Below are 17,959 nucleotides of genomic sequence, written 5' to 3' on the forward strand. Positions count from 1 at the left end.
ACCTGACAAGTTTGGCTTATATACTATCCATGCTCCAGATGCAACCGAAAAAGTATTTCGAGCAGGCGGGAACGAAAAAAACACCGGAACAGTAAAAGGACAGCTAATATTTGGAATTCATATCCTCTCTGGTACCGGACTGAGTACAATTAAATCAAACGGTCCAAAATTGTTCTATTTAATATGGCACGCATCTGAAAGCAACAATAATCTCTGTTATCCGAACAAAAATAGGCTGCCAGTAAATCTGGACCGTCCGTTAATTGTGCTGAGTCAGGTACCTGGGAGGAGACGGATCCAAGAAAAAAACGCTCATTTTCGGTGAATGTGTCATTTCATTTAAAACCCGCGTCGGCGTTCTTTTTTTTTTTTAACTATTTTTCCCATATTCATTTTTCATTTGTTTATAAGAGAGAGATCATAGATTGAGACCGAACCGAAGCAATCAGATCTGGGGGGAGGGTCAGAGATAGAGACCGATTTCTACTTCAGTCCACTCTCCATCTCCTCTCTCTCTCTCTCTCTCCCCTGCTCACTATATCTCAGCTCGCCACTTGCTCAATTCCACTCCACTTCTCTCACCTCCACTCTCCGGCTCCATCCGAGCGATTTGAGTGAATTCAAGAAAAGCTGCGGAGGCGAAGAGAACAGGACTCACTTAGGTACTAAAACCTCTTATTGTCGTTTCCTGTTTTGGATCTGGATTTTTCAAACAAAGTCATCGTTTCGTTCGTTCGTTCGTTTTTTGTTTTTCTTTATCTTTTAAGTTAACCCGATTCCGTAATATTGAGCTTGACATTTGCGATAATTTTGTGTTTTGGTTCATTAATATGGGAATTAGGGTAAATTCGAGGTCCTGCATTGGGATTCTACAGATCCGTTAGATTCAGTTTGAACCTGATGGCTTCCTTGATGCGTTTCTTATTTTCTATTTCAATTTCTTACAAAGATATTCTACAATGGACACTTTTAGCATTAATGAGTAGGCAGGCCTCAATTCTTAATTAGATCATTTGAATTTATTAGTTTAATTTATTTGTGTACGAAGTCACAAGATTCAGTTGTTTGACTTGTGTAGGATAATTAGGTACAACTAATTAATTGTTATGGATAAGCACTTTCTTACATATAGCCCAATTATATTTTCTACTGTCCACTGAAAGGTCGAGTATACTAGAATTAGATCAGATCTACACACTCTTGATATGAATCATACTTTAAAGTTTGAATTGTACCAACCAATGGTCTTGTTCTTTAATTCTCGATGCTTTGGTTACCAGAATGCATTTTTTTCTTTAAATCTGGCCGATCTAATAGAAAGGAAGTAACATCTTCGTAAGTTATACACTTCATAAAATTCGGTAAATGTAGATTGACAATGACTTAATTTGTGGATAAATAGTTTAATTTTTATCTGTGGATAATAAGTGATTTCAATTTTTTATTTTTAGAAGTCACAATTGTGTGGGTCCTACAATTTTAGGTGAGTTTTCAGATGAGGAGTTGCCTTTTTGATGTCTTCATTTTACTACTATGGTGCTAAAATCTTCGAGTTGAATATTTCAATAACTCTCAGTAGTGCACCTTTGTTACTAGCTGTGCTAAATTAGTCATTTACCTTTCTGTTTGGAGCTTTGTAGTTAACTACTGTGCCTCTTCATCTTCTGCTTATACTGGATCATTTATGTTTTTGTAAAATTCATTTGAACTCTCTTTAAGGAGATTATCTATTCGTCAACAAAATGTTTAAAACATTTGTACAAACTACTGAACATCAACTTTTAAAATCCAGATTAACATTCTATTGTTTTTTCCTGTTGCTATTATGCAGGAAAAAATAGCAGAAAAGATGAAGGGTAAAGATTCAAAGTCAGGGGCTTACCCTAACAAGAACTCCAAAGTTGTTCCCATTACCTTGATGTTCATAGTATTGTGTGGTTTTTCATTTTATCTTGGAGGAATGTACTGCTCTGAGAAAAACCACTTCTTCAATAAGGATATGGCATCATTGATTCAAGGTCATAAAGCTGTTGCAACCAGTATTGCTCCTCTCCAAATGAAGGCTGTTACTTTCCCAGAGTGCGGACTTGATTTTCAAGATTATACGCCATGCACTGACCCTAAGGTACATAATTTATGATAATTTCAGTTTTTGGTGCATAACATGGAATCAAGGATGCTTTTACTACAGACATATCTTGTATGGTTGGTAGCTCTTGACTGTAAATGTGCCTAACCATGTTCTTGCTTTTGCTTTTCAGAGATGGAGAAAGTATGGTAATTACAGACTGACATTCATGGAAAGACACTGTCCGCCAGTGATGGAAAGGAAACAGTGCTTAGTGCCGCCTCCAAATGGGTATAAGCCTCCTATAAGATGGCCAAAAAGCAAGAATGAATGTTGGTACAGGTAATTAACGCTAAAACATGAAGCATCCTTGCACGTAGTAGCAATTTTAGGCTCCTAGGGTAATGATGTTATTTAATTATTGGAAAAACAGACTGGGATAAATCAAATATCCAGGGACCTTGTTGCAACTTTTAACATTGCATGGGCTAAGATTCTAATGTTGGACATTTTGTTTATTTTGGTCGTGTAGTCAAACAAATACCAATGGTTAGCTAACTTCTTCAATTCTCCATTATATTATAGGAATGTGCCTTATGACTGGATAAACAATGAGAAGTCAAACCAGCACTGGCTGAGGAAAGAAGGAGAGAAGTTTATTTTCCCAGGTGGAGGCACTATGTTTCCCAATGGTGTTAGTGCATATGTTGACTTGATGCAAAATTTAATTCCTGGCATGAAGGATGGCACTGTTCGTACTGCTATTGACACTGGATGCGGGGTTAAGATCTCACCCTATTAATTACCTCAATATATTTGTTTTTTTTTTAACATTGGTAAGTTTACATAACACAAACCCGGCTAATAAGCTAAGATTTTAAAGGTGAAAGGATTATATAATTGCAATTTACTCAATACCTGCCTTGTTTCCTTGATAGTACATTCATTCTATACCAGTTATCTCTAGAAAATCAATTGGAAGAAATAAACTGTAAAACCACAAGTTCAAGCAATTCTTCCTAAATGGTTGCACTACATTGGTGGATCTTCCAATGTTAAGCTTATTTTCATTTTTCATTTTCCTCAGGTGGCTAGCTGGGGAGGTGATCTATTAGACCGTGGAATTCTGACAGTTTCTCTTGCTCCAAGAGACAACCATGAGGCTCAAGTTCAATTTGCTCTAGAGCGTGGGATTCCTGCAATTCTAGGAATTATCTCCACGCAACGCCTACCTTTCCCCTCTAATTCTTTTGACATTGCACACTGCTCTAGATGCCTCATTCCCTGGTCTGAATTTGGTAACGCTCCTCTCCTTTTTAAAAACCTACTGAAGCCATTTGACAATTAATTATTTTTCACCAAATTTGGTAAAAAGATCCTCACTCCCAACCTGATAATCAATTTTTAAATTCTTTTATTCGCTTTCTCCAAGCACACCTTAGTAGTCTGTCTTTGTTTTCTATTCTTAAATCCAAACCACTACATAGTACTTTTGAGTGCTGCAAGTATCTTATGGCATGCATTGCTGCTTTGAATCCTAAATATGAATGCTTTCATTTCCAGGAGGTATATACTTGATGGAAATCCACCGCATCCTTCGACCCGGCGGTTTCTGGGTTCTCTCAGGACCACCAGTTAACTACGAAAACCGTTGGCGTGGCTGGAACACCACTGCTGCTGAACAAAAATCTGACCTTGACAAACTCAAAAGGCTCCTCACAAGCATGTGCTTCAAGCTCTACAACAAAAAGGATGACATTGCCATCTGGCAGAAGTCCCTCGACAACACTTGCTATGAGAAGCTCACCCCGTCATCATACCCCCCGAAGTGTGATGACAGCCTCGATCCTGACTCGGCATGGTACACCCCCATGCGCTCATGCATTACAGTGCCTAACCCTAGGTTCAAGAAACTGGCCTTGAAATCGGCACCTAAATGGCCAGAGAGATTACATGTGGCTCCTGAGCGCATTGGTTTGGTGCCTGGGGGTAATGCAGGAATGTTCAAACATGACAATAGCAAGTGGAAGGCTAGGGTCAAGCACTATAAAACTTTATTACCTGCTCTTGGTAGTGATAAGATCAGAAATGTGATGGATATGAACACACTTTATGGAGGCTTAGCCGCTGCGCTCATAAAAGATCCTGTGTGGGTGATGAATGTGGTCTCATCTTATGGGATCAATTCACTTGGTGCAGTCTATGATAGAGGACTTGTTGGTAGCTACCATGACTGGTGAGTGCTCTATTCATTTCTCGCTTAAAAGGGAAAATTGCATACCAGTCGAGCTTGTATTGACACCAGATTCAATTGATACAGTGGGGGTACTGAATTTGGTATTGTACTGACCTAAAAAGACTAATCTATGTTTTTTGCTAGAACCCAATCTCTAAGCCTTTGGCTTGTGTGGGAAACTGTGTAAAACTTCTACGCAGCTCTAGCAAAAGTCACAAAAGGAAAAGTTGCAAATGAGATATGGGTTCTGGTTCTGTTCCTAACTGGCACAGTTTCAGGTTATACGAACCTGTTTGGAAGACAAAAGATACTCGGACTTATTTTTCTCATGTTATTTATCTGTAAATTAATAGGTGCGAGGCGTTCTCAACTTATCCACGAACGTATGATCTATTGCATCTTGATGGCCTTTTTACTGCTGAAAGCCACAGGTAATTATTCAGACTTAATTTTCACTATATTTAAACTCCATCAATTTGCACTGATTTTTAAATAACAAAAGTATTCCCATTCCTTTAGATGCGAGATGAAATATGTCCTGCTAGAGATGGACAGAATTTTGCGCCCAACCGGTTATGCCATAATACGAGAATCTACTTATTTTATTGATTCAATTGCAACTCTTGCGAAAGGCATGAGATGGGGTTGTCAGAAGCACGACACAGAATACAATGTAGAGAAGGAAAAGATCTTGATATGCCAAAAGAAGCTCTGGTATTCAAAACAAAGCAGCAATGATGAAATAAAATCAGCTTTTTAGTCTTTTACTTGACGACGTACATAAAACAGCAAGAAATACCATATTTGTTCATGTGAAAAGGAATTTGATGCGACACAATGCCAATCTCCCTCTAATTGGATGGACAGGGTTTGTTCTACACCTATGATAATGGTAATAATAATAGAAAGAGGAAATATATGTTCCGTATAGTATTCTTTAGATTCTTGTTTTTAATGTATTCTTTGTCAGAGATATCGTTGGATAGTGAGTCAAAACCTAGTTGCAAGTGTATGAATCATGTATTTGTTTAGGTGTTTGCAATTTCAAAATTCTCAATAAATGTAGTGGCTATAGATAAGGTGCATTTGAGATAGTATCTGACGTTATTTCTTGAATATATCAATCTGATTAATTGCTTGTTGATTAAGGTACTATGTCTGAATATAATTCTCCTTCTATCTCTTAATAAGCTCCGAGTCATGCCCTTTTATTACTTAATACAGCATATGATTGAAACAGTAAATTGATTACATATAAATTACCACTGAGAATTTTATGATTTCACATTTGCTTGGCAACAAATTAATTCCCAACAACGGGTGAAAGAAAAACGAAATTTCTACAACTCATCTCATATTCAGTCCTTTAATAATTAATATCTACCGAATCCTAATCCTAATCCTTCTTTCCCCGTAGTGACTCCCAAAAGACGGGCCAATTCCTCCTGGCCTCATTCCAGCCAATGAGCGAGCCCTCTCTAAGAGGGTCCCAGCTGGCAGAGACAATCCCATAGCTAACGCCGAGCAAAGCACTCCCAAAGAAGAAAAATGAAACACCAAACGGGATCCACGTAGGCACATCGATCTTCAAAACCTTCTTCAGATAATAGAAAAATGGGAAGAACGACAATCCCAGAGAGAGAGGTATCCCCACCGATAAACCCATTCTTCGCATCATTCGATCCGTTACGACTTGTGGTATGGTGGCATCTCTGTCGTCCTCTTGTTCATTTAAGTTTTCTTCTCTTTGGTACTCTTGCGTTGCCTCCTCTTCCAAGCGGAGGGGACCCTTGCGCCTCTTGCGCCTTTTGGTGGCGGCGAGGGGAGGTGGTCGGAGACGGTTCGAATTAATAGATGGGGGTGGAGAGAGAAGGTTTCGAGAGGAAGAGGATATGGGAAGGAGAGAAAGGGTGAGGGAAGACGCCATGGAACTATGGAAGTGACAGGGAGGGAGAACGGATCGAGGTTTTGGATAAACCTTTTCAAGGAGAAGAGGAGATGAGCATTGCATTGCTAGCCTCTAGTGCCATTTCTCCTAAACGGGCTGAATTTGATGGTCTCATGAACAAGGCCCGTTAAATATACAGGGATGTATAAATGTAGGCAAATGCTTCTATGGACCGTTTTTAATGTCAACCGTTTATTGTTTTTTTAAATCAACGGACCAGATTAGATTTCTGTGGAAGGGCAAAATCGTCATTCTAGAATGAAATCCTCTTTCATTTTATCTTCCGCCAGATTCAATAATAAATGTAGCCAGGCTTTTCTGGACGATGAAATCACTGCACCTGCACCTTCTCCTCCTCCTCCTCCTCCACGCTTTCGTTGGACGCTGAAGCCCCTTCTCCGCTGCACCTCCTTCACACTGCTGATTTACCCTTTTAATCTACCGTCGAAACCCTAGAACAACCTACCCCTCTTTCCTTCTCCAATTTTCATCGACTAGTACACTCAACTGGAGGTATCTATGTCTGTCCTTTTCACATTTTCTTTGATTGACAAATTTGTTCATTCATTTGACCGTCAATCTTGTTGTTAGTTCAATTCAACCTTTACTCTTTGTATTGTATGACCTTTCTTCAAATTTGGGTTTGCTTCCAATATCTCTTAAATCTGTAGCTTGACTGCAAATGTAAATTTCAAATGGCATATGCATCACAAATGGTAATTATTTTTTGTATAATATGGTCATAGATACTTATTAAAAAATTTTATGTTTACATGAAATGGACCTATTGATGCTTAATGTGAATTAATAAGGGGCTAATCACAGTTTGACTAGATTGGCAAGTTTTGGTATTTTTGTTTGGAGTTTTGATCGAAACTCTAAAACTGTGCATGCAATAAATTACTGGAATTTTTTGTTTTTTTTATCAAAGTACAACTCTGAAGTTCTCTGTATTCATTTGGTATAGAGGGTTTATACCCGAGAAGATGCCAGTACCAAACAGTACCAGTTGTGTTGAATAAATTAATAATGGAATTATCAAAGCAATTAATCTTAGGCCAGATTACTATGTATTGTATACTCAGTTATGTATTCTTTTTGTATATGGATGATATAATTTACAAATTGATATTTAAGGTCAAGCAAGGTTTTCAAAATAATTTACAAATCGATCAGCTCTCAGATCTGGTTCCTGGTATTTAGGTTAGAACAAGGACTGATTGAGTTGGCAGCATACTACCTTTACAAAACCAAGTACCAACGCTTGAGTTTTTAAAATTACATATTAGTCACAAATTGCATACTACCTTTACATGATTTAGAGCTTTTCAAATGCTTTTAAGTGCAAAAGGTACTTTCTTCCTGAGCCGCACTTGCCCGGGCTACACACAATTACCCAATATCAAAATTGTCTTGCCTCTGCGCTTAAGCGCACCAGGCGCTCCTTTTGACTGCATTGTTGATATCTCTTCACAATCTCCTGAACTTGTGATATTTCTGTGTATACAGTAACTGGTACGGGATTTCATTAGTGGTACTACAGATACTGCCATTTCTGAACTAACTACAACCACTACACGACTTCGTACTTCGGGTGTGATCGGAACAAAATAGATATAGAGTTCAATAGATTTCAATTCAATAGAGACGATTTTCAATTGAATTTTATTGATCGGAATCAAAATAGAAAAGAATTGAATTCATCTCTAATTTTTGATTGGAAGCGTGCATAATCAAAAGAAATGATTTCACTTTAAGAGAAAATTACACTTTTATCCTTGTTATTATTTAGTATACAGATACAATAACTGTTTTTCTATGTGCTTTTTCTAAACTCAGATATTATTGATCTATTTTTATGACAGGCTTATTAATAATTGGAAAAGGGATTCATTTGACAACCGTAGCATTCATTAATAATACTAAGATTCTTAACACATATCCTTACATAATACTAAGACTCTTAACAGGCTTGAAGCTGCAGAAATCAGATGTGAGGCTTCATATTTATCAACAGCATTTAAAATCCAAAGACGTATTTAATTTGCAACAAACACAACAAATAAAAATACAACTTAACAGAAAATTAATTTATTTTCTTGCATATTCAATTAATTAATAAATCAACCAATCCAATGCACTAAGTGGATTAATCTAATCTTTAATTTGCAACAAACATAATTAGTAGATTAACCTAAGTTAACTTGGGGATTAACCTGTACTATTTAAATAGTAAAACATTGAATCACAATATAATAAATACAATAATTGGAAAAGGGATTCATCCTTAATAAGATCATTGGAAGTAATTTGGTACTTGCGTAAAGTATCACAATGAAATAAAAAAAAAATAAATTAGCCTGAATCGGAAAAGAGATTAACCTAGACACTTGCGTTAGAGTAAATCCTTAATCACTAGAAATTGCTTGTTCGTTGGAACCTCGTTTTATTTATTCTTTCCATTTTTTTTTTGTCTTCTTTCGCTTTGGTAGAGACCTCACAAGCTATAGAAGAGAAGGATATCGCAGGAAAAATATCATACTTCACTTCCGCACAGAAACAATTCTGGTCAAATCTCTACCTTTTTGGCTGGATTTCTCTTCGCGATTTCGACGCCTTCAAATCGTGCCAATTCGTTTCTTTTCCAGTTGATCGTTCTCTTCCGATCAGACAAGCAGCGTCAATTCTATTTCTGTTTCTCGCTTACGCTAGAAAAGCTCCTTTCCGATCAGACCTTAAGGAGCGACATTGGTCGGCGGAAAACCAAATTACAGAAAAAACGGACTACAAAAAGAGGGGAAAAAGTAAGAAGCACTAGCGACTCGAATGGCGGCCGCTTCCCCATCATCTTCGCCGTTAGTGGCCTCGAGCGCAAAATCTACGTCGTCGGATGAGCCAAATTCTAAGCTGGATCTTCTCAAAGAGGTGCGTGTAACTCTCATGACCTCTCTAATATGTAGGCTTTCCAATTTTTTTATTTTTTTGCCTCCTTTTCAATCTCTTCTTATATTTCCCTTTCTATGACGAAGGTGAGAGCGCACGAAGTTGCTATTTCCGAGCTCAACAGCGTACCTGACAGTCGGGTTAGTTTTATGCATCACACGTCACACCCATTTTTAACCCTTTTTTGGTTATTTGATTGTACCTGTCTTTCATGTTTTTTTTTTGGTAGCATCTTGTGTGCATTATGACAAAATAGGATGCTTATTAAATTTAATGTATCTTTTACAGGCTGTATACCAGAAAAATGGAAACATTTTCTTCCGGAGAAATGTAAAATCAGCCATAGCAGTTGAGCAGAGTATGATTTTGTTTTAAGCACCTTATTGTTCTAGAGGTAGAGGAGGAATTCATAAATCAACAGAGCGAATTAATCACGATGCCCATTGATTTTTCAGCTTCTTGATCTTGCACCAACTGAACTCCAAATTTTGGATCTTTGACTTGAATGCATTATTTTCAAAATGAAACAAGACTGACGCCTCACAATTTTGTTTGGAATTTAGGTTTCAAATTATTTTGTACAAAAAAGGGTTGTGGTAATTGAATCTCTCCTTGTTCTTTATTAGTTGTTACAGTGTCTAATTGACATTTTTTTTGCTAGAACAACTTGATCTGGCAAAGGCCCAAATTGAGAAGCTGAGTACTGTTAAATGACCACCATCTGTTGCAACTTTTCAAGAGCAAACTGGTATGCACTGAACTTTGTGTTGCTTTTACTTCACTGGCTGGTTGCTTCTAATGTATTGTGATTACCAGATTCAGGTCAGCATTTAAGTAAATTAGTGATCAGTATGGACACTACTCATTCAGTTGCTTGATACCAAACAGTAATATTTGCATAATCATTTGGGCATAGTTTTGCCAATATACAATCCAATTAAAAATAAAATCATTAGCATGCATATACGGCACTGAAATATTGTCTATATGCACTTTGGATTGTTGAAAAATAATAAATAAACTAACTGATAAAAAAGATGGTCTTCTATGTCTGCTTGTTGTAAATTTTGAATGTAGAATTTTTTTTTTAAAACTTGTGTGGTAATTTATTGTTACACTGTGCTTTCTTTGACCTTTATAAGGCTATCTTATGCTGCAGTGCATGATGGATAACTAGAGAGCTCTGTGCATCAAAAATGTACCAAGGACTTGCATTATGTGTGAGCAGGACATAAAGAATAGAGATCAGTATTATTATTATTATTCTATTTTTTTTTTCTTTTTGATTTACTGATTACTTGAATCCAAAATAGGCTAGAGCTTAGTGGAAAATTGAATTTTCTGAAATTTGTCTCAGAGAAAAGTAGAGTATTGGTACGGGGAAAAAGTTCACTAATTAGATTTATTACATAATGAATTATGATCTAATTCCCTGTATTACGAGGTATACAATTGCAAGATGGAGAGAGTTCACAAAGCTATACCCTACTTTTGTACAATTAAGATCAAACCTTTCATCTCCTTAATTCTTCTGTACTCAAAACAAAAATAAGAGGTATCTGCAAAGGAAATTGTATTTTTGCACCTTCCCACTCCAACTCAATCCAAAGCAAAATATTACCAGCACCAAGCAGATTTGCTTTAGTGAACCCTATTGGAGGAAAAGATGAATTCAAATTAGTATATTTTGAAATTGAATAAAACAAGGCTGTAGCAGAACTATAACATCAAGACCTTAGATTATAATGAAATAAACTAAATTAAGGAACTTACAGACTATATAGCAGTTGGAATCTTATAGCGAGTGCGTAAGTCATTAAGAGCCTTTTCAGTTGATTTTGCCAGGTCAGAAAAGGACACCTTGCACACTGTTTTCATCAGTAGGAAAATGAAAGGTTAATAGTTAGGATCACCTTGTTTTCCATGTATGAATAGATTGACCCCAAAACATTGTTGTTTTAAGCATTGGAGTGTCAATTGAGAGGGGAAAATGGGGAAAAATAAGTAAAAGTGTTGTTATCATACGACGAGATGCTGCAGATTGTGCTTCTTCTATGAAATCCTTGTATGAGCTCTGAAAGGCAAATATGAAAGTTCCATTGTCAGTAAATAAGAAATATATATGTTGCTCAATAATGTCTTGTTTTGATAGAAGCATAATTAATGTATGGCTATTACTTAAAAGTAAGTACCTTGATAAGCTCGGTGTTTTCTACTATCCTGTCCGACATCTTTTTGTACTCTTTGTCAACGTCTTCTGTTATGTGATGGCATGCCTGCGTCTGAGTCTGTACAGTCAATAACAAAAATCACGAGTCAAGTCAAATCAAGTCAAGTGCACTTAAACTGCCATTGGCATTGAGAAAACAAACACTTCAAATCTACAAAAAGCATGGATGTTTTCGCCATGCCAGTCTTAGATCTAACTAGGTATCAAAACTATAGCACATTTTTCGATTCGATCTAAAATGACTAAATGAGATCTAATGAATGCAATTACGAGTAGAGACATTCTTTCTCAAAGAAGAGAAAATACGACCTAAACTTACATGTCTTGCTAAATTAGTTGAAAACATAAAATATCTCGTACATCTTGTATTCTGAACACAATTTCATGGAGTAGGTGGTAGATGAGTTAGATCACGTGTTTATCAGACAAAAAAAAATTAGATCTGAATTAGCAAATTGTAAGAAGAACTTGAGATCTCTGATAAAAAGTTCTCCCAAGATCTCATTAAGTAATATAGTACTGACACTAATCGGGCAGGAAATAAGAGTTTTACCTTATAACGCTTGGAGATCCGGGTCTGAGAAGCAGCAAGCTCCTTCATTACATCATTGTGGCATAGGTCAAAGTGCCGCTTGAGTGACTCAGTGCGTGAAGCCACAAGGTTCCTCAGATCAGCAATGGTGCTTGAATTCATAGGAGACGAAACTGGAGCCATATCGAGAGCAATTGGAGCTGGAGGAGAGAGCATCTTCCTGCTCCTTTTCAAACCAGAACCAGAACCAGACACAGAGGAGAGGAAGGGAAGAGGATCCATGGAGAGCGGAGTTTTGACTTGCCTTCCCCTCTGATTGGGGGTGGAGAGAGGGGTGAGGAGGGGCGAACTTTTCTTCCCCTTCGTCTGGGGTTTTTCCCTGGTTAAACCCGATTTCTTTCTCATTTTTGGAAGAGGGGGGAAGAGCAAAGATTTTGGAGGATAGGGGAAAGCTTACGGGAGGGAGGAGGGTGGAGATTTATAGTGGCCAACTCACAGACTCTGAATTCGAATTTCAATCGAATTTCAAATTTTGGATGAAACCGGTTAAGAATTTCCACAGGCTCTCTCCCTGCGGTGAATTCCTCTCGGGCGTTGGCAAAGTTTTCAATTGATGGCGCAAGCGTTGATTCCTAGACCTGGTTCAAACCGCTATTCTATCCCATTTTTTTTTTTTTTTTAAATTAAAAAAAAAAATAGACTGTGGCTGCCAAGGTTTTTCTCTCTATTTTTTCTATCCTTTAAGGAGCGACAACTCATTGTGAATTTGTTGGAGTACGCAGGCTCATAATTTTTTCTCATAGTAAATATTAGAGTTCCAACCGTCCAATTATTTAATACATTTATTATTACATTACAACAAATAATTTTTTCCATTCATTCAGATTTTGAATCATAACCTTCCACAGAGAATATTCTTCTGGAAACAGACTGATCTTCAAACACTATTTTTTAATGTTTTGTTGATTGGGGTGTTTTCCCCTCTATTTTCCTAAAAAATGCGAGACACTTGGGCACGAGTAATATTTTACCGGCAAGATTTAGCTTGGTAAATGTCTTCTTTACTGATATCGTGAAGTTGTGACAATAGCTGAGATTCGATTACGGCTCAATTTCAATTGATAATAATAAAGAGAGAAGAAAACCTGATGCCTAAATAACTCACGAGCTTGTACTGCTCACAACAACTGTTTCAGACGATCGTAGACTGAGTATTTAGATTCAGATGCAGAATACGTTTAACAGTTAACACCAACTCTACACCATTTTATATTTACCCAATATCCAAATTCTAATATACAACCTAGTTTCTGCAAGTATATATAGAAAATTCAAAATTAAAGGACAAACGCTTCAGTCAAACTCAACAAAAAGTGTAAACTGGACCTATAAAACAATGAAAAAACGAAGATGATTAACAGCTTCCACCATTAAAGAATGAAAAAAAAAATCAAACCCTTCCTATCGAAACCCCGAAAAAATAACTGATTTTGGTGGTGCACACAGGCAGGCCAAGAGAATATACAGAACTATAATTTGGCCCTTTTTCTCACAAAATCAATGAGATTGACAAATAAATGATCTGGGTATGCACTGTGCACACAGGCAGGCCGAGAAAATGCTTATTTCAAATGGAGAATAGAACTGTGCACACAGGAGTCAGAAAATGATTTCTTTTAGTACTAGAAGCACAAGCATGACGAGGCACATTATTACAAGGACCGTGGCACACATCACCATCCCACCTTTCTTCTGTGTTCTCTCCGCCTAGAGAATTAACATATAACAGTATTATTATGCTTAAATCAACCGATCTTCTAAGTTATGTTGCAACTTTGGTGTTTTAATCAAGAATGCACATATGTATAACGGTATAAGGAATATATGGGCTTGAAACATATTCGAGTCGAGGGCGGAGCTAGAATATATATATATATATATATTTTTTCTGGGGGTGGTGGTTGGGGGGGGGGGGGGGGTTGCACCCAGAGTCCGCATCGTCTGCATTAACTCAAAAGAGAATCTTTTCAGTTAATGCATATGGACCGTCTGATTGAAAACGGAGCCCATCCGGCCTATGCCTATAACATAGGGGGTCTTTAATATTTGTGCGGATCTAATTCGCACGAATCTTAAAGCTGATCGGACAGTTCAGATGTATTAACTCAAAAGATTCATTTTTGAGTTAATGCAGAGGATACGAATTTGTTGCACCCATCCCTCTGCCTGTATCCGTTCTTGTGGCTGTGGGCCGGTTTGGTAGGACAATGAACTGTTACAGTGAGGGAAGTGGGTGCGGAATGTGTGTGTGTGGGTGTGCACATGTGTGAGAGAGAGAGGGAGAGAGCACCTTTTGTAACTGCTTATATCCCTCCTCTACGGTGGAGGCAACATTCTGTATGTTATAATCAATCCGATCTATAATAGTACCCTGACAAAAAAGAAATAGATACTGATAGTGTTATTTCATCTGCAATTTGTATGCTGTAGAATTTTGAACTAAGAATGCTGCTGAAAATAAATCAGTACCTGATCTATCACAAGAACCGAAAGATCTTTCATGATCTGTGCAAGCTCATTTACTGACTCCACCACCTATTCATAGGATCGACAAAGAAATGTTGTTTAATTTAACAGGTCTTGATAAGTTGATAGTGCAATTGTGCTCCAATTTAACCTATTTTCCACTAATTACTTTCCATATTGTGTGAGCAATTTAAATATTTAATTATGCATTTAAACACAGAGTTGGAAGGGAAAAAAAAAAGTACCACAGCATAATACTGATCCTAGTTAATTTTGGTATCAGGCAAAAAACCCGGTGGCACTGAAATCTGATTAGAAAATTTAATCACCACCCATTCCATTCATGTTGGTATCAGGCAAGATAAGATGGTACTGAAATCTGATACAAAAATCTGGTTCAATAGAATTCCTTGCTTACGGCAAAAAAATCATTGCCTAAATTGTCTGACAAGTGAAAATCTGGCTTTTCATGCCTGCATTTATAAAAATTATACAGAAATTAATTTTAATTGTACCTGTGAGATCTCCTTCTCCCTTTCTCTTGTAAATTCTTCTGATTTTTTTAATTGAGACATCTGGTGCTCATTAAAACCCTACAAAATCAAAAAAAGGAAGGTGATCCAAATTGATTTTAGATTCACTTGCGGGTGAATGATACAATAATTATGCTATTTTGTTATATAGTACATTGGCCTTGAGCATCAATAAGCAATAGAAATTTTACATAAAACAGCTAAAAGCCAGTACCACATCATCAAACTCGTCTTCATCATCTTCATGAGATGCTGTTTGAGTAGGTATACCAAAATCTGGTGCACCATCCTGTCACAAAATTTAAGCCAGATATACAATCAGTCACTAAAATATAAAACTCAAAAAGAATTGGGGAGAAAGAAACCTTCTTTATAGTGGAAAAAAAGATAACCTCCTTTTGTTGTCTCAGACGCTTTAGGTAGTTGTTTTGCCTTTTACGGAAATCCATTGAAATATTTTGAAGGTCACTAGCCAGTGATCGCTGAAAAGGTACAAAAAAATGTAAAATATAAATATAATGTTAACAAAAAACATTTTTCAATTTATACAGGACTGAAAATCAGGAGGCTAAATGCATCAATTGCCAACAAAGTGATTGTTGCGATTAAAATCTAATACTGTACCAATGACTAAAGTAACACATTGTTTCTAAAGAAGATCCTTTTTTTTCATTTTGGAGTGACCTATGCATTTCTGTAACTAATCTATTTTTCAAACTGACATACTCCTACATCCTTTTCTTCCGACAAAAATTTCATACATGTTGCATTTATTATTTAATCATTTGTGCTTTTTTTTCTTTTCTATTTGCATGCATGATTGAGATTTTATGCAGGGTATCAGGGATCAACTGAGACTACTTAAAAAAATTACAGTACTTTGTAGACCAACCATACAAAAATCTAATAATTGAAGAAGGTAATTAAAAATCCCACAACCTGAACATTTTTGCGAACATTAGAATCTTCGGATGGCACATTAGATGAAAGCTGCATTAATCTCTTTTCAGATCTCTTAAGCAAATTTGTTATATCTTGAGTTAATGCGTCTATGGCATGATGCTCCTCCTTGCCGTCTCCAAATGAAGGCATCAAGGCTCTTTCATGCACCTTTGATAATTCTACCATTTTCTTTTTTGCATTTTGTATGTTCACAGCTATTTCTTCTGATAGGTCAACCCAAGCTGGTGGTAGACCTATAACAGCATGTGCACGGCTGCTGAAACAAACATATCATGTTCAATTTTAAATTAGAACAAATTTAAGCAATTACTTTTCAAAAAATATCTGATTCACTATTGGAAGTATGAAAAAACAAATAGAACCTAATACCTATAAACAGTTGCTTTTAATGCAGAAGCATGGTTTAGTCCTTGTTATCATGTCATCCTAATACCTGAACATGGATAGGTTACATTGACAAAAAATGTATTTTACAACCGTGACAATTGACATAAAGGTAATCAAACTAAAAAATTTAAAATTGTGGATATGTTCTCCATCAGTTAGATAGGTACTTTTATCAAATATGGTGGAGTTTCAAAACCAATAAGTTCTCTATCGAGCAAAAGTTTTAACGATTCTTTTTACTGGTTTTATCAGTGACAAGACAACTTCCGAATTGCATCAAATTTGTTACATGCGTGGTCCACCAAAATGACAAAAAACACATCCATAATTTTATTTCTGAATGCTGATTAATTTTGATGTCTAATGTCAAGGTTGTCAACACATTCCTTCCCGAAAATGCACATAGCACATCTATTGCAAAAAAATGTATGATGCTCTCCAAGTGCGCTCACACCATATATGGTTATGAAAGAAACAGTATTGAGTAGGTCCACAGCCCATAGGAGCATGCTGAGGAACACTGTATCAGCTCCCTTTATATTTTGGTATGCCAAATTGACCGTAGAATTCATGAATAAATTCAGGGACAACTTTTACCACCGAATTAATCTCCCTTTTTAATTTGACAATAGCTAGTGCTCAGCGGGAGCTTGAATTACGAACAGAACTAAGTTCACTCAAACAATTACCGCACTTTCAGTAAATAACCAGTTCCTCTAAAGATAAGCTGAGAAGTTGAACCTGGAATTGGAAGGATCTTCGGTGCTGAGAGGAGCGTACGACCGGTTTTTTAGAAGCGACGCACTCGACATCTCTACAGACGAAGACGACGTCCCACCATTGGCATAAGTGGAGGAGACTGTCGGAACCCTAACACTCCGCAGCGCGTCCCGGTACTTCCGGTAAAGAGGTGTGCGATTTCTCGTCGCCATCACCAGTTAGTCCCGGTCAGATCTGACAACTCCTAGATTCGAATTCAGGCAATGCAGATTCAGATCCACTGGTCCATCATAAAGCTATTGTTGAGGCTAGAAAGGGAATTTTTAATGGCGTTAGGAATGAGAAGGGAATTGTCGGTGGGAGAGAAATTCTGTCGGATTTTCGATCGGCGAGAGTAATGGCGCAAAATGACTTCCCTTTTCTGAGTCTTTTCGCACCAAAAAATGGAGTCCGCATCGTCTGCATTAACTCAAAAGAGCATCTTTTTGAGTTAACGCATCTTGACCGTCTGATTTTAAATGGAGCCAATCCGGCCACAGCCTATAATTCAGGGGCCCTTAAATATTAGTGTGGATCTAATTCGCACGGATCATAAAGCGTATTTGACGGTATAGATGAATTAACTCAAAAGATTCTTTTTTGAGTTAATGCAGAGTATAAAAATTCGAAAAGATGTTACTTTATTTTTTTTTCAGTGACGAACAACGACGCCCCTACTAAATTCTCTCTTCCAGTCAAAAACCGGAGAAGTCCATTCGTGAAGCCGAGTTGGGCTTTGTTTTTTGAACTTTAGGCCCATGCTGTTGCTTATTCTTGATGCAATTTATCCACCAGTTTATTTTTACTCTTTCATCTTTTGAGTCTTTTCTCACC

At 37.0% G+C, this 17,959-nt stretch overlaps 5 protein-coding genes across 8 annotated transcripts; 2 read left to right on the forward strand and 3 right to left on the reverse strand.

The window, feature by feature from the left end:
* The first annotated feature begins 307 nt into the window (after positions 1–307).
* Positions 308–5,448, forward strand: LOC144576282 (putative methyltransferase PMT21). Its single transcript, XM_078326604.1, has 8 exons — positions 308–662; positions 1,832–2,125; positions 2,262–2,410; positions 2,654–2,849; positions 3,156–3,366; positions 3,632–4,304; positions 4,658–4,735; positions 4,824–5,448. Exons 2-8 carry the CDS (start codon positions 1,850–1,852, stop codon positions 5,062–5,064), a joined length of 1,824 nt encoding a protein of 607 aa, XP_078182730.1. The 5' UTR covers positions 308–662; positions 1,832–1,849; the 3' UTR covers positions 5,065–5,448.
* An 86-nt stretch (positions 5,449–5,534) lies between these two features.
* PAM68 (PAM68-like protein (DUF3464)) lies at positions 5,535–6,326 on the reverse strand. Its single transcript, XM_078326606.1, has one exon. It carries the CDS (start codon positions 6,313–6,315, stop codon positions 5,701–5,703), a length of 615 nt encoding a protein of 204 aa, XP_078182732.1. The 5' UTR covers positions 6,316–6,326; the 3' UTR covers positions 5,535–5,700.
* A 2,712-nt stretch (positions 6,327–9,038) lies between these two features.
* LOC144576285 (Prefoldin chaperone subunit family protein) lies at positions 9,039–10,455 on the forward strand. 2 transcript variants are annotated; one of them, XM_078326610.1, is made up of 5 exons: positions 9,039–9,177; positions 9,282–9,335; positions 9,484–9,553; positions 9,857–9,943; positions 10,338–10,455. In XM_078326610.1, exons 1-4 carry the CDS (start codon positions 9,079–9,081, stop codon positions 9,907–9,909), a joined length of 276 nt encoding a protein of 91 aa, XP_078182736.1. In that variant the 5' UTR covers positions 9,039–9,078; the 3' UTR covers positions 9,910–9,943; positions 10,338–10,455. The 2 variants fall into 2 exon arrangements, with proteins under 2 accessions (XP_078182736.1, XP_078182735.1); XM_078326609.1 differs by having other exon boundaries at positions 10,355–10,455.
* A 158-nt stretch (positions 10,456–10,613) lies between these two features.
* Positions 10,614–12,559, reverse strand: LOC144576284 (uncharacterized). 2 transcript variants are annotated; one of them, XM_078326608.1, is made up of 5 exons: positions 11,979–12,559; positions 11,388–11,483; positions 11,221–11,269; positions 10,969–11,063; positions 10,614–10,754 (listed from the first exon to the last, which is right to left on the reverse strand). In XM_078326608.1, exons 1-4 carry the CDS (start codon positions 12,360–12,362, stop codon positions 10,972–10,974), a joined length of 621 nt encoding a protein of 206 aa, XP_078182734.1. In that variant the 5' UTR covers positions 12,363–12,559; the 3' UTR covers positions 10,614–10,754; positions 10,969–10,971. The 2 variants fall into 2 exon arrangements, with proteins under 2 accessions (XP_078182734.1, XP_078182733.1); XM_078326607.1 differs by having other exon boundaries at positions 10,614–10,846; positions 11,979–12,558.
* Positions 12,560–13,202: 643 nt separating this feature from the next.
* Positions 13,203–17,531, reverse strand: LOC144576287 (syntaxin-43-like). 2 transcript variants are annotated; one of them, XM_078326611.1, is made up of 8 exons: positions 17,108–17,531; positions 15,956–16,235; positions 15,409–15,498; positions 15,231–15,305; positions 14,999–15,076; positions 14,487–14,552; positions 14,308–14,388; positions 13,203–13,724 (listed from the first exon to the last, which is right to left on the reverse strand). In XM_078326611.1, the coding sequence occupies exons 1-8, from the start codon at positions 17,296–17,298 to the stop codon at positions 13,617–13,619; spliced, it is 969 nt and encodes a 322-aa protein (XP_078182737.1). In that variant the 5' UTR covers positions 17,299–17,531; the 3' UTR covers positions 13,203–13,616. The 2 variants fall into 2 exon arrangements, with proteins under 2 accessions (XP_078182737.1, XP_078182738.1); XM_078326612.1 differs by having other exon boundaries at positions 15,956–16,232; positions 17,108–17,525.
* Between the last annotated feature and the right edge of the window lie 428 nt (positions 17,532–17,959).

Source organism: Carex rostrata, chromosome 25 (assembly GCF_964058835.1).
Source record: "Carex rostrata chromosome 25, lpCarRost1.2, whole genome shotgun sequence".
Classification (NCBI taxonomy): Eukaryota; Viridiplantae; Streptophyta; class Magnoliopsida; order Poales; family Cyperaceae; genus Carex; species Carex rostrata.